Source organism: Rhinatrema bivittatum, chromosome 1 (genome assembly GCF_901001135.1).
Source record: "Rhinatrema bivittatum chromosome 1, aRhiBiv1.1, whole genome shotgun sequence".
NCBI classification, from domain to species: domain Eukaryota; kingdom Metazoa; phylum Chordata; class Amphibia; order Gymnophiona; family Rhinatrematidae; genus Rhinatrema; species Rhinatrema bivittatum.
Genome location: NC_042615.1, coordinates 705,250,165 through 705,264,411, shown reverse-complemented (window position 1 = coordinate 705,264,411; position 14,247 = coordinate 705,250,165). Strand labels below are relative to the sequence as shown.

The following is a 14,247-nucleotide window of genomic DNA, read 5'->3' as shown; positions in this document are numbered from 1 at the left end:
AATGAATGATTTTAAATTCAGCCTGTTGTCAATTAAAATTCCAAGGTCTCTTGCTTGGGTGACAAAGATATTAGATGGTGCGCTTTGTGTGATATTGCTGTTTTCCGGGGAGATGAGTAGGAGTTCTGTTTTAGCTGCGTTTAGTATCAGGTTTAGATTAGAGAGAAGAAGGTTAATCTCTCATCGACAGGTTTCCCAGTGCTCAAGTGTTTTAATAATGGATTCTTTGATGGGGGACCAGTATTTGCACGTCGTCTGCGTAAAGGTAGTGTTTTAGTTTGTTAGTTAGCAGCTGGCAGAGTGGAAGGAGGTATATGTTGAAAAGGGTGGGGGATAGGGAGGAGCCTTGTGGAACTCCCAGCAAGGAGTCGTAGCGGAGGGATTCTTTGCTATTAATTTTGACTTTGTAACCTCTGTTGCTAAGGAAAGATTTGAACCATGAATAAGCCATTCCTGATATTCCGATGTCTGCCAGACGGTTCAGGAGGATGGGAATGGTTGACAGTGTCAAAGGCCGCAGACAGGTCGAGGAGAATTAGTAAAAAGGATTGGCCTTTGTCCAGGCCCATGATGATGTGATCCGTTAGCAAAATGAGAAGAGTTTCGGTATTTAATGCCTTGTGGAACCCGTATTGGGTGGGATGCAGTATTTTATAATCTTCTAAGTAATCGGAAAGTTGAGAGTTGACTAATTTTTCCATTATCTTGGCCACAAAAGGAAGATTGGAAATGGGGCGGAAATTGTTGGAGTCTTTAGGATCAAGATTTGGTTTCTTTAGGAGAGGTTTCAGGGATGCCAGTTTTAGAGTGTCTGGAAAGATTCCCTGAGATAAGGAACAGTTTATGATGTCAGCCAAGATTTTGGAAATGGTGTCAGGTATTAGCAGTAGCAGTTTTGTGAAGCTGAGGGCGTGTGAAAGCAGGAGTTGGGAAGTGTAGAACTGTGCTAGGAAGAAGCTGTCCGATAACGGAGAGGTCCCGGGTTGGAGTCCTGGAACGCTCCAAGGGGCGCGCTAAGGGGCAGGCCCCTTAGGTCGCGCTCCTTCGGGCGCGCGATGCCGCCAGGAGGATCGCGGATTTAAAGGGCTTCTAGCTGCCCTCTGATAGGCCTAGTGCCGTTCCGGGGGCGCGGCTAGACTCACCGCATGGCGTCGGGGTCGGAGTTTTTCTTTGTCCCTGCCCTCTCCTCTTCCTTTTTGGTTTTTGGTTTTGTGTTGCTGCTGGCGCCTCCTCTGCACGGCTCACCGTACAGGTGAGCGGGCTCGCCCCGAGTGGGCCACGCGAGCCCCAGCAGAGGAGGAGGGGGGAGCGGATCGATGCCAAGGGCAGGAGGGCGCAGAGAGCACTATATATATATATATATATATATATATATATATATATATATATATATATATATATATATATATATATATATATATATATATATATATATATATATTGCCATTCTTAGATCATATTTTCTATCTTGGGACTATGTAGTTATACGGACTTCATTTTGGACTTGGAAGGAATTTTTCTCTTTCATTTCTGATCTTTGATTTTATTTTTAGATGAAATTTATTTATTTATAGAGTTTTATTTACCGTCGTTCGGTTTCGCCATAACTGTTTACAAAGTTTCGATGTTTAACAGAGTTTCCAAAAGGTTCATGTGAATGTTAACATAGATATATTAAGTTAGTATGATATTATGTAACCTGGATTGGCCACTGTTGGAAACAGGATGCTGGGCTTGATGATATTCAGTTTGACCCAGTAAGGCGACTTTTTATGCTCTTGTACATTTGCTTTAGTTCTTATTTGTTTTTCAATAATTCTTTTGTAGTGCCTGAAAATGACAACAAAACGGAACTTGTTTGTGCGGTTGGTGCCATGTCGCTGTTTGCGAGGAGAGGAAGAGACTATCACAGCCCTTGATTACTCTCACTGCAGTCTGGAACAGGTGCCTAAGGAGATTTTTACTTTTGAAAAGACTTTGGAAGAACTCTATTTAGATGCTAATCAGATTGAAGAGCTTCCCAAGGTATGTGTGATGATAGCTTCTAACCATTTGTTATGCTACAATACAGAAATTCTCAATTCTCTATCTGATTTAATTATTTGGTTATTGTGAAAACATTTTACAGAGGTGTGGGGGGGGGGGGGGGGTTGGGAATTTATCTGTGATCATTTTTCTTTTTTACTGCTAACAGTAATGAATGGTCCTGTATGTTTCTGAAATTATTTTCATCCAGTACTACTAAACTATCCTGGTGAAATCATTATACAGATGCAATTATGAATATTTAGTGGTACCTAGTGTTAGTCTCTGTGCAAAAAACAGCTTTAGAATTGTGAAGCAGGTTTTTTCCCCCCCACAATAAATGTGTGCAGAAATCAAGTTGGATTCTCAATGGAACTACATTTCTCCTAGGACAAGCAAGATGGTAGTCCTCACATATGGGTGATATCATCCGATGGAGCCTGGCATGGAAAATGTTTGTCAAAGTTTCTAGAAGCTTTGACCAACACACTGAGCATGCCAGTATCTGCGAGTCCACATGAGGTTCCCCTTCAGTCTTTTCTTTTCCACAGTGCAGTTGCTTCTTGGTTCGTGGAGCTCCACTCTTTTTTCTCGGTTTTTCGTGTTTTTGTTTCTTTGTGATCGATTCCTGACATCTCTCCTATCATTGACCGCCGGCTATTGCCCACACGCTAGGTAATTTTTATGGCGGTGTCTGGTTTTCATATGTGCCCCCAGTGTCCGAACCATGTCTGTCACAGATCCGCATGAGGTTTGTATCCTCTGCCTTGGGGGGCCTCGGACGACGTCCGTGGGTGTCTCCTGTGTGATCAGATGACCCCAAAGGCTGTCGTGCACATCTTGATAAGATAGAGAAACTTTTTGGTTCTTCCAATTCCGCTCCATCCTCACCCGTGTCGGAGTCATCGATACTGAGAGGTCACGGGGAGTCCCTTGACATGCTCCTTCTCGCTAATCCTCTCTCCACTTCTTTGAAGGATCGCGGGAACGGTGACTGATCTTCCATGATCTCACCAATGTCCCGAACATCAGGATCTTCCGCCTCCTCGGTGCCAGGGAAAGACCGGGCAAGCGATGACAACGGTCTGCACGCGGTTCTGGTGCGGTACTGGAGGCCGCTGTACTGCGAATGAAGTAACCCTGGCCATCGGAAACCCCATCCTCCAATGTCCCTGGGAGTTCCAGGCGTTCTCCACCAACATTGGTGCTGGGCACTGTGCTTCCTCAGAGACCCAAGGAAGAGCCGGTGATGCCTCATCCCCCTCCCTCAGACCTGGCCTCACCAGACTTCCAGGAGGAGGGTTCAGACCGCGGTGCTTAGAGGTCCGCAGGCTTCAGATCAGTGCTCAGAGTGCTCCAGAGCGTTGAGCCGCCCATGCCACCAGTCCCCATACCGGTGCCCAAGCTTCCGCCGTCTATCCTTGCACCTCTGCTTGAGCGTTCAGACATGCTTTTAGGCGCCCTACCATCGCAACCCGTGCCTGAGGGGCCTTCGATTCCCCAATGGCCACCGAAGCCCTCCAAGGAGGAAGACTTGATTGGTGCCCCGTTCCTGAGGCCTCAGTTCCCCGAGCCTTTACCTGGTCCTTCCAGCTTCCCGTGGCCCCCAGTCCCTTTGATCCCAGGGAACTGTCTATTCCGCAGTGCCCTCAAGGCCTCCGAAGCCGTTGGAGCCCAGGGCTGATATCCCCCTTCCAACTGCTCACAGAGGAGGATGCGTGACACAAGATACTGGAAGTAATCCAGTTTGTTGATGCTCCTAAGGAGATCATGGTGGTTCCCATCCATGACATCTTCAAGGATCTCCTCCTTCGGATGAGGGAGCACCCGATCACTCTCTCTCCTGTCAGTAGGAAGTAGATGCCACCTATTTGGTGCAGCAATCCATGGGGTTTGAGAAGCGACTCCTCCCCCACCAGTCTGTTGTAGAGTCCACCTTCAAAAAAGCCAGGTGCTCCCGCCTCTGCCCCTCTGGGGTGAGAGCATAGGGAGCTTGATGCCTTCGTCTGAAAGGTCTTCCAGGGCGCCAAGCTTATCGCCCGAATTGCTGCTTAACAGTTGTAGATGACCCAGTCCATAATCTTACGGAGACCCTACTGCAGCAGCAACAGGAGATGCTCTCCACTATTGTCCTGCAGGGCTTCAAGGCTGGCAAGCACGAGATGCGATCCACCTACAACATCTTTGAAACTGCAGCTCATGTAGCCATCGTGGACATCAGCGCCCATAGGATGGCCTGGCAAAGGGATTCTGATTTCCGGCCAGAGGTGTAGGAGAAACTGGCTGACTTCCCCTGCACAGGTGGCAACCTCTTTGGGATGAAGTAGCACAATTGAAGGACCACCATGACACCCTTCAACAGCTTTCCATTAGTGCTTCAGACTTCCCTTTCTCGGCCAGGAAATTTTCCAGGCCAGGATCCTGGAAGCCCTTCTAGAGGAAGAAGTATTCTCCAGCCTCCCGAGCTCGCACGCCATGCACTAGCTCTAGGGTCCGCCCCCACCAGCAGCACGTGCCTAGGCCCCAGCAAGTCTCAGCTATGGGTTTTTGACTGGCAGTGGGGGAGCACAAGTCAGTTGAGTACACCCCTGACGCCAGATCCCCAGTGGGAGACAGGCTCGTTGGCTTCGCCCATTGCTGGGAGGATGTCACTTCAGACTGGGTCCTTACCATAATCCATCAGGGGTACCGCCTCAACTTCTGACAGCTCCTGGGAACGTCTCCCCCATGTCCATTGTGGAGTTTGTCCGCCCAGCAGGTCATACTTCAAACGGAACTGTCCTCTCTTCTCGCAGCAAGTGCAGTAGGAGCCGGTCCCTCGCCTCCAGCAGGGCCGAGGGTTCTATTCGAGGTATTTCCTAATTTCAAAAAGGAACGGCAGCTTACACCCCATCCTTGATCTCAGGGTATTGAGCAAGTTTCTCTCAAGAGAAAAAAGTTCAAGATGGTCTCTCTGGGTACGCTGATCACCCTCCTCAAAAGAAGAGACTGGCTCTGCTTCCTCGATCTCAAGAAAGCTTACACCCACATAGCCATTTTCCCCAGTCACATAAATGTCCTCCGCTTCGTGGTGGGGAAGGTTCACTATCAGCACAAGGTGCTGTTAGTCTCAGCCCCTCGCATCTTCACCAAGTGCCTGGCAGTGGTGGTTGCATGTCTTCCCGAACCTAGACAACTGGTTAATCGAGCGATTTCCACGCAGGTGCACTGAGTGCTTTAGCCCTGCAGTGTGGGTTCTACAAGCCTTGGGATTCGTGATCAACTACCAAAAATCTCACCTCTGCCCATCTCATCAGCTGGACTTAATAGGCGCCAGACTAAACATGGTGCAGGCAAAGGGTGTTTTTGCCCTGCATTCGGGCTCTTGCTCTCACCTTGCTGGCAGCCTCCGTCCGCAGCAGCCAGCAGATGACTGCCTGCCTTCTGCTCCGTTTGCTGGGCCACATGGCAGCTTCCTTCCATGTTACCTCTCTCGCCTGTTTGTGCATGCGGAAGGCTCAATGGACCTTGCGGTCACAGTGGCGACATGCCTCTCAGGACTTCGAGACTTGTGTTGCAGTCACGGAACCTCTGTGGGCGTTTCTGACCTGGTGGGAACACCTCTGCAATTTGGAGTGGGGAACTCCCTTTCAAACTGTACTGCCTCAAGTAATCCTCACTACCAGTGCCTCTCCTCAGGGCTGGGGTGCCCATGTGGACGGCCTCCACATGCAGGGTCTCTGGACCGCTCATGAAGCCCATGGTCAAATAATCTTTCTGGAGCTTCGGGTGACCCGTTACACCCTATGGGCATTCAGAGACCAGTTGTCCTGATCCGGATGGACTACCTGGTGGTAATGTGGTATATCAACAAATGGGGTGACACAGACTCGTTCCTCCTTTGTCACAAGGCTGTGCAGATGTGGACCTGGGCCCTGTTGCAGGGATGACGTTGCGTGCGACATATCTGCCTGGGACTCTAAACATGCTGGTGGACCGGCTGAGTTGCTCCTTCCAGCTGCACGAATGGTCTCTCAACCTGAGGTAGCGGCCAAATTTTCGTCGGTGGGGTACATCAGATGTGGACCTCTTCGTCTCCCCGCACATTCACAAGATGAACAGGTTCTGCTCCCTGTCGAGGGGGCAGAGATCTCATCTGCAATGCTTTTTTCCTCTGCTGCAGGAGAGGTCTCCTGTATGCATACCCTCCTCTCCCACTCCTCTTGAAGACCCTGCTGAAGCTTCAACAGTGCAAGAGGGATCACGATCCTTGTTGGTGCCCTTATGGCCCTGACAGGTCTGGTTCCCTCTCCTGCTGGATCTGTCGGTCAGGGCCCCCATCCAGCTGGGGACCGCGACAGATCTGATCACGCAGAACCATCTGAACCTCTGGGCGTTGGCCCTATCAGCTTGGATATTGAGTGCTTAGTCCTTCAGCCCTTGGCTCTCTTGGACAGTGTCTCCCAGGTGCTGGTAGCTTCTAGGAAACCTTCCACCAGGAAGTCCTACAGTTTGAAGCAGAGAAGATTCTCCATCTGGTGTGCGGGACATGGCTTACATCCATTCACATGCTGCCTCCGCCAGCTGTTGGACTCCTTTTGGCACCTTTCTGAGTCTGGGCTTCAGACCTGCTCAGTCAGGGTTCATCTTAGCGCTGTAAGTGCGTACCATCGAGGTGTCACTGGCACACCCATATCGGTGCAGCCTTTAGTAGGTCGCTTTATGAGGGGCCTGCTTCAGCTGAAGCCCCCCTCTTCGGCCTCCTGTTGCGTCCTGGGACCTCAACATTATCCTGGTGCGGCTCATGCGTCCTCCCTTTGAGCTGCTGCATTCCTGCGACCCAAAGTTCCTCACCTGGAAAGTGATATTCCTGGTGGTGATTACTTCGGCTTGTAAAGTCAGTGAACTTTAGGCTTTGGTTACGTACCCACCATACACGAAGTTCTTTCACGATCATGTGGTTCTGCGTACGCACCCTAAGTTCCTGCCTAGTGTTGTGACTGATTTCCACCTTAATCAGTCCATTGTTTTTCCCACCTTCTTTTCTAGGCCTCATTCCCACCCAGGGGAATGGGCTCTTCATACTTTGGTCTGCAAGAAAGCCTTGGCTTTCTGTTTAGATCGAAAGGGAAAAAATGGTGATGCGTATTGGAAATGAACTGAGGCTGCAATCTAAGTCACATTATCATAACTTTTGTGGAAAAATATTTTTTTGAGATTTTTAACAATTGGAGGAAAAGACCTCAGAGCTGGTGTTATGTCTGAATTGATTATCAGATTATGGACCAGTAGATACAGTCATTGGTGAAAAACCTCCTCTGTGTAGCATTCTTTATTCAACAAACGTTTTTTGTCATTTTTTCTTTTTCATAAAAAATTGTAACTACTCTTGCTCACTAATTTTTGTATTAGTTTGTAGAGTGAGCACGAAAATTTCTCCAGGTTTGTTAAAAAGGGAATAAAAAAATCCAACCCCTTCATAAAGACGTGTCTTAGAAACCAATTGCAGTCTCAGTTGCATTACCCAATTGACTCAAGATTTACAAGATTTTAAAGATTTGGAAGACAATTACGCCTTCTGAATCAAAATGATATAGTTCGTGGTGCTGCTGGTGAGACAATTCAAAACACTTGTAGCAGCACTTGAAAGATTGTCAAGCAAAATCGGGTCGTCTTCGCTCTGTCTCATCTTACAGTTCTTATAGCAACATAATTATGTGATACTGTGATGCTGGCACTTCTTAGCTTGTTGCCAAGATTTATGGCTCTATAAAAGCTGTTTGTGGTGCAAATCACTTGGCTTGACAATTAATCCAGGTTGTACCAGAAAACACTCTATATCACTTTGCAGTTATGACAATATAGTGAAGTGATACTGTAATGCTGGCATTTCACGACTTATTGCCAATATGGCTCTATAAAAGATGCTTGTAATACAGATCACTTAACTTAATTTGATGGTTAATCCAGGTTGTACCGGAAGACGCTTGAAACGAAGACGTACGTTTTGCGGGAAATGCGTCAGGGCAGTATCGCGTCTTAGAGGATTACATCTTAGATAAAATTTTTTCAAATGTTTTTTTTTAAGTTAATTTTTTTGATTAAAGCATTCTGAGTTCAAGATAAACTTATGTTTTACTCGCAACTTCAACATCCGTTCAAGCGTTTAGATCACTTAAGGTTTTTTGTCTGTTCAGGCGTTCAGTCAGAAGATTGAGTCAATAGGCAGAGTGCATGTGTGTTCATGAACTAATTTTATAGGTTGCTCACAAGAGCAAGGGTGGCACATACAGCACGTGGTATATGTTTGAGCCTAAGGGGTAACTCAGTGTGTTCTGTAGATTCGGGAAGCATAAGAACAGCAGGTGGCCACCTTAGCTGGGGAGGTGGCTGTCTATATCTGGCATTTGATCTTTTAGTTTGGTTTATACAGATTCTTCTATGTCCTAATGAGTAAACCTTCCCTGAAATTTATATCTTGGAATGTATCTGGTATAGGCTTCCCGGTAAAAGGGAAAAAATTCTGACCTCCTTAAAACAGCAATCTGTCAGTATCTGTCTCCTTCAAGAGACTTACCTTAGTGAGCATCAAAAACTCAAGAGACTGGGTAGGTCAGACTTTTTATGCCTCGGCAACAACTAGGTCAGCAGGAGTTGCCATACTGATACACAAACAAGTACAATTCTCCGTCATGAAAGAAATCAAGGATCCTATGGGCCGTTATTTAATATTAGTAGGTAAATTGAGGGAGCAATTTCTTACTATTTGTGTTATCTATGTTCCAAATGTATACAACCATGCTTTCATTTAGCACCGGTCTCGGCTCCTTTTAATTGTTAAAACTGGCCCGCTACTTTTGGGGGGGGCGATTTTAACATAGTGGCAGAACCTTCCTTGGACAGATCCCACCCCACTAGAGGTACACATGTAGGCCTCAGGAAAGGTATCTCTTACTTCCTATCGCAACTGCAATTGATAGATGTATGGCAGGTTTTATACCCCTCTGAGAAAGACTTTACCCATATGTCTCGGGCACACTCTACTTTTTCTCGTATAGACTACATGTTGCTCTCACAAAATCATATGTCCAAGGTAGTCAGTGCAGGCATAGGAAACATAAAGATCTCTGATCATGCTCCTATATGGCTGGAGCTGTCTGGACTGGGTGAGAGACCCAAACCTGAAACATGGAGATTCCCCTACCATTTAGTACAAGATCAGGATTTTCAGAGATATATTAAACAAAAATGGATGGAATTCCAACAGAATAATGGTGTCCACAGAGAATCTTCCCCAACTCTCATGTGGTACACAGCGAAAACTGTGCTCAGGGGGGGATATCATTTCATATATGGCATGGCGACGGAAAACCCTGGATAGGCAGATATTGGACTTAGAAGCCCAATTAACAAAATACTGCCATGCACTTCTAGCACATCACACACCTGATAATAAAATTTTATATTTAACTACCCAGGTCACGCTCAACAATTTACTCAATCAACGAGCTAAAAAAAGTATCACCTATTATAGATATAAACTATCATCATGCCAATAAGGGAAGCTATTAGCTCGTCTTGTCAGGGGGAAACGTGGCCCACAGGGTGTCTCTCATATCACAGACGCGTCAGGCAAGGTTTGTTCCTGGACCCAGGACATCCTTCAACAATTTGCGGATTACCATGCCAAGTTGTATTCATCGGAGGGGTTTGACTAGGTTAAATGTAAAGAATTCCTCTGTCAACTGGGTTTAAAATCCATTATAGATAAGCACCTACAAGCTTTAAATAGACCCATAACTGTCGCAGAAACTTGGCATGGGATCCATGCGGCGAAGTTACTTAAGACTCCAGGCCCAGATGGCTATACTGCCGAGTTTTATAAGATTTTAAGAGAGCAGCAAGAGAATTCACTCAATTTCCCTTCTTTCAAGAGAACTGTTTCTTCTTTTGGATAATTACCTGCCTGGTGAGACCTGAGCGCCGTACCCGACGTCAGAGGGAGGGAGGGGCCAGAGGAGCGTTAAGAACAGGCCCTCCTGCGGCGCATCGCTGCCGCCGGCTTGCCACCAAAGCCACGTGCATCTAAGGGGTGCACGGCTTTGCTCGGCTTAGCTCAGAGTAGCTAGGAGTGGTTTGGAATAACTTTTTGTGATATGTCATTAGAATTTTTTCTCTTCTCTGAAGCTGAGCAGTAACGGCATAGCGCTGAGGAGCATAGTATCATCACAGTTGAAGGAGTAGACTGTTAATATGCCACCTAAAAGGAAAGGGAAAATAAGGTTTTTTCCTACTGAGCCCTTACCCGCATTAACCCAACTGGATATTGATTGCTTCCTCACACAACTTGAAAATGAGGCTGCTGGTGAATCCATTGGAGGAACCTGTGGAGGAAAATGGGTGTCCACCCTGGAGGAGGCATCCTTAAGCCCTAATGCACGTTTACCACCTGCACAACGTGGCTCAGGAGAGGAAGTGGGCCAACAATCTCCCCAAGAAGAAGGGGAAGTTTGTGGATCAGTAGGAGCACTCTCTGAGATTGCATCGGGGGAGGTGGGGAGAATTCTCTGTAGAAGTGGTGAGAGCATCTATGAAAAGTGGTGAACCATCTAGAGGGGAAGATAATGAGCAAGAGTGTGAACAGAAGCCCTCAGAGCAGATAAGTCAACTACCACTTGTTATTAGACCTGAAACGGTTACGCTTGAGAATATATGGGATGTTGTGTCTGGTCTGAGTACAGCCATTAATAGGCTGGAAAGTAAAATAGATAATGTCTCCTCAAATTTTCAAATAAAGATGAATAATACACAACAACAAATTAATGATAGTGTAGTTAAAGTGAATGAAAATGATAAAGCTATAAAAACTTGTCAGAAAATAAGTGCAGTGATAGTGAAAGATCAATTATATTGTTCAAAACGGTTGGAAATAATTGAAAACAGAGTTGGACATCTCAACATTAGAATACTAAATTTTCCAAAATTGGCAGAAGAAATTTCCTTTGTAACTTTGAAAACGCTTTTTAAAGAAGTCTTAATGTTTAATGACTCAGATTTTCCCTCAATTAATACTTGTTTCACTTTAGAAAGGAAAGGTGTTAAGCCTCAAAATATTCCTGCCAACTTAACTAGTTTCCTTGAAAGTTCCAGCACAGATGTTCTAGAAAGGAATACATTAATAGTATCATTTGTAACATTACAAGATGTCAGTTATGCGTAGATATTTTCAGAAATTTCCAATACAGTTTTATGGCCAAACATTGAAATTGTACCCAGATCTAGCTCCTATAACTAGAAGGAAAGAATTTTTAGCTACAAGACAAAATGTTCAGTCTTTGGGTTATTCATTCCTTTACATTACCCATTTAAATGCGAGATAAAGAGAGGTGAACAAAAGTTTGTTTTTCTTCAAATAGAACAGCTCCAGCAATTTTTGGAGGCACAAGTACCAGTCACGTCATCGCCTATGGTTCTTAATGTTAGGGTAAGAATTGGATATACAGTTGTGAGCTATGTAAATGTCTATCCTCTGATTTTTCAAGAATAGCTTTCGCCTTGCCGATATCCTAAGTCTCAGCAATGCTTGACAATTTGTCCAAAAATAGAATTTAATTACTATATTTCTTTGCAATGTTATATTAGAGAAGGAAGAGATAGTTGGGAAATGATTACTTATTTAAGTAATATAATGTTGTTATGACATTTTTATTTGAAAAAAAATTTATAAATAAAGAATTAAAAAAAAAAAAAAAGATTTTAATTGATGATATCCCAGAGTTAATAACTGATTCTTTTATGGCCCTCATGCAGCAAGGCTATTTTCCCATGGGCAATAATAAGGCAATAATAGTTATTCCTAAGCCTGGTAAAGACCCTGCCAATGTAGCCACATACAGACCGATTTCTCTTCTCAACTTTGACCAGAAATTGCTAGCCAAAATTTTAGCGGATAGATTGGCATTGGTTCTACTGGACTATATTGGAACCGGACAAGTGGGTTTTGTCTGGAGGCATTATCCCATTGTAAATGTCTGGAAACTATTAACAGCGATTTCCATCTGCTCCAACACGCAAACTCCCTTTGACAGTTAGGTTTGATGCCGAAAAGGCTTTCGATAGGGTTGAATGGCAATATTTGTTTTCAGTTTTAAACCAAAAAAGGGTTGGAAGGTCTATTCCTTCAAGGTATCAAATTGTATCAAAATCCAGTGGCTTCTATTATAGTTAATGGCCAAGTATCCCCCACATTTTCCTTAGGGAGAGGCAGGGGTGTCCTCTGTCACTATTGTTATTTTTACTCTCTATGGAACCCTTATTACTGGCCATTCAACAGTTTGAGGCCATTTATGGGCTCCCCTGAAAAGATCTATTTTCAAATATGCTGCCTTTTGCGGATGACCTTTTGGTTTTCTTATGTAGACCGCAGTCTTCCTTGCCCTGTCTTATGGAATCGTTTCAGCATTTTAGTGCCTTTTCGGGGTACAAGTTAAACCGGGAAAAGTCTGAGGTGCTGGTTTTCCTACATACGCTATGTACTAGTTGGGGTACTGACTTCCCCTTGAAGTGGGCAGCGAATTCATTCTGCTATTTGGGGCTGCAGATCTCTCTTCAATTGAACCAACTATATCGTTTGAACATTGAACCTTTAAAATAATGCAGGATAAATTCACATTATGGCAATCCCTGTCCCTAGGGGGTAGAATTAATCTATATAAGATGGTTTTGTTTCCCAAATGGCTTTATATTTTACAGCTCTTATCCCTTCATGTCCAGGGACGGGATTTGTGTAAAATAGTTTGCTCAGCAGATTTCTATGGAAAGGGAGGAAAGCCCAAGTGGCGTTCAGGCAGTTGAAACTACCCTGGAATCGGGGAGGGATGGGTTTACCCGATATGAGAGGCTACAATTTAGCATGTATTCTACGCGTAGTATGGGACTGGTTATATGAAGGCACTGCATTTACCACAACAGTCAGTGACTCATTGTTATTACACCATGTTATCACGAAATACATTCTTCATGCACCTTACTGGCTACCAACCCATTAGTAGCACCCCTCCGATGGGCATGGCGAATATTATTGAAAAAGCTGGGTCTTCATCCTTCTTATATACCACATTTGCCTATCCAGGGGAATTTCGATTTCTCACTGGGTATACACTCTAAACAATTTAAATATTGGGCTGAACAGAGTTTTACTGCTTTGTCACATGTCCTGGCTGAAAGTGGCGAGATGCTAACCATGCAGGCTCTTAGTACACACTTCAGCTTATACCCCATGGATTCCTTCTCTTATATGCAATTGCACCACTGTTCGCTCTCTGCCACGCAATGCTATCACCCTGGACGTGATGAGGAAAATTGACGACTTTCTGCATAGTGAATGACAAAATATCTATCTCCTTGTTTTACAAAGGATGGATATCACTTGGTTCACAGAACTGGATAGCCAGTATAGTGGAACGGTGGAGCTTGGAAGGGGGATTTACACTATCGGTGGACTCCTGCCAATCGTGTTACAAATCGATTAAAACAATATCCGCCAATAGCATGTACCACAGAGGAATTTACGATCGGCTGACAAAGGTCTCTTGTCAGTCCCTACTATCAGATCCGCCAGGTTAAGCAATGTAAGAGAGCGTGCTTTATCTGTTGCAGGAACAAAGCTTTGGAACTCCTTTCCAACATATTTGAGACTGACTACAGATAAACAATTTAAATCAAACCTAAAGACATGGCTATTTAAGTGTTCATTTATGGAGTATGAAAATTCAGATAAAAGCGTTAATACAACCTCGAGACACAACAATTGAACAGAAACAGCGTGATACTTTTTAACTTTACTGTAAAGGCTACCAATACCAATACTTTAGTTTTAAATCGTTGTATATATTTTATAGTTAATTTTATGATGTTTTAAGTTGAGTCTATATTACTTTGTTTTTAACAGCTAATTTATTTCTTATTCTGTGTAGTTTTAGCTGTTACTCTTTTATGAATTATTGTATTTCCTGTATCCTAATCTTGTAAACCGGTGGGATGGCTAGTCTGATTCATCGGTATATAAACAACAATAAACTAATCTAAACTAAATAGCAACATATAGGAAATGTACCATAGATTCCTGCACAGGGCTTTCATCTCCCAAATTATGGCCTTTAAGGCCAAATTGGCGCCTTCAGATTTATGCCTAAAATGCCAGATAAACAGGTGTTCCCTATCTCATGTCTTTTGGCACTAATG

At 44.6% G+C, this 14,247-nt stretch overlaps 1 protein-coding gene across 5 annotated transcripts in view; it reads left to right on the top strand.

The window, feature by feature from the left end:
• The window catches only part of ERBIN (erbb2 interacting protein), a 716,810-nt gene that overhangs the window by 243,784 nt on the left and 458,779 nt on the right, over positions 1–14,247 (top strand). For all 5 annotated transcript variants that reach the window (XM_029576039.1, XM_029576020.1, XM_029576010.1 and 2 more), the window contains one exon: positions 1,828–2,025. In XM_029576039.1, the coding sequence (XP_029431899.1) occupies positions 1,837–2,025 (189 nt within the window). In that variant the 5' untranslated portion in view covers positions 1,828–1,836. The remainder of the gene's footprint in view (positions 1–1,827; positions 2,026–14,247) is intronic.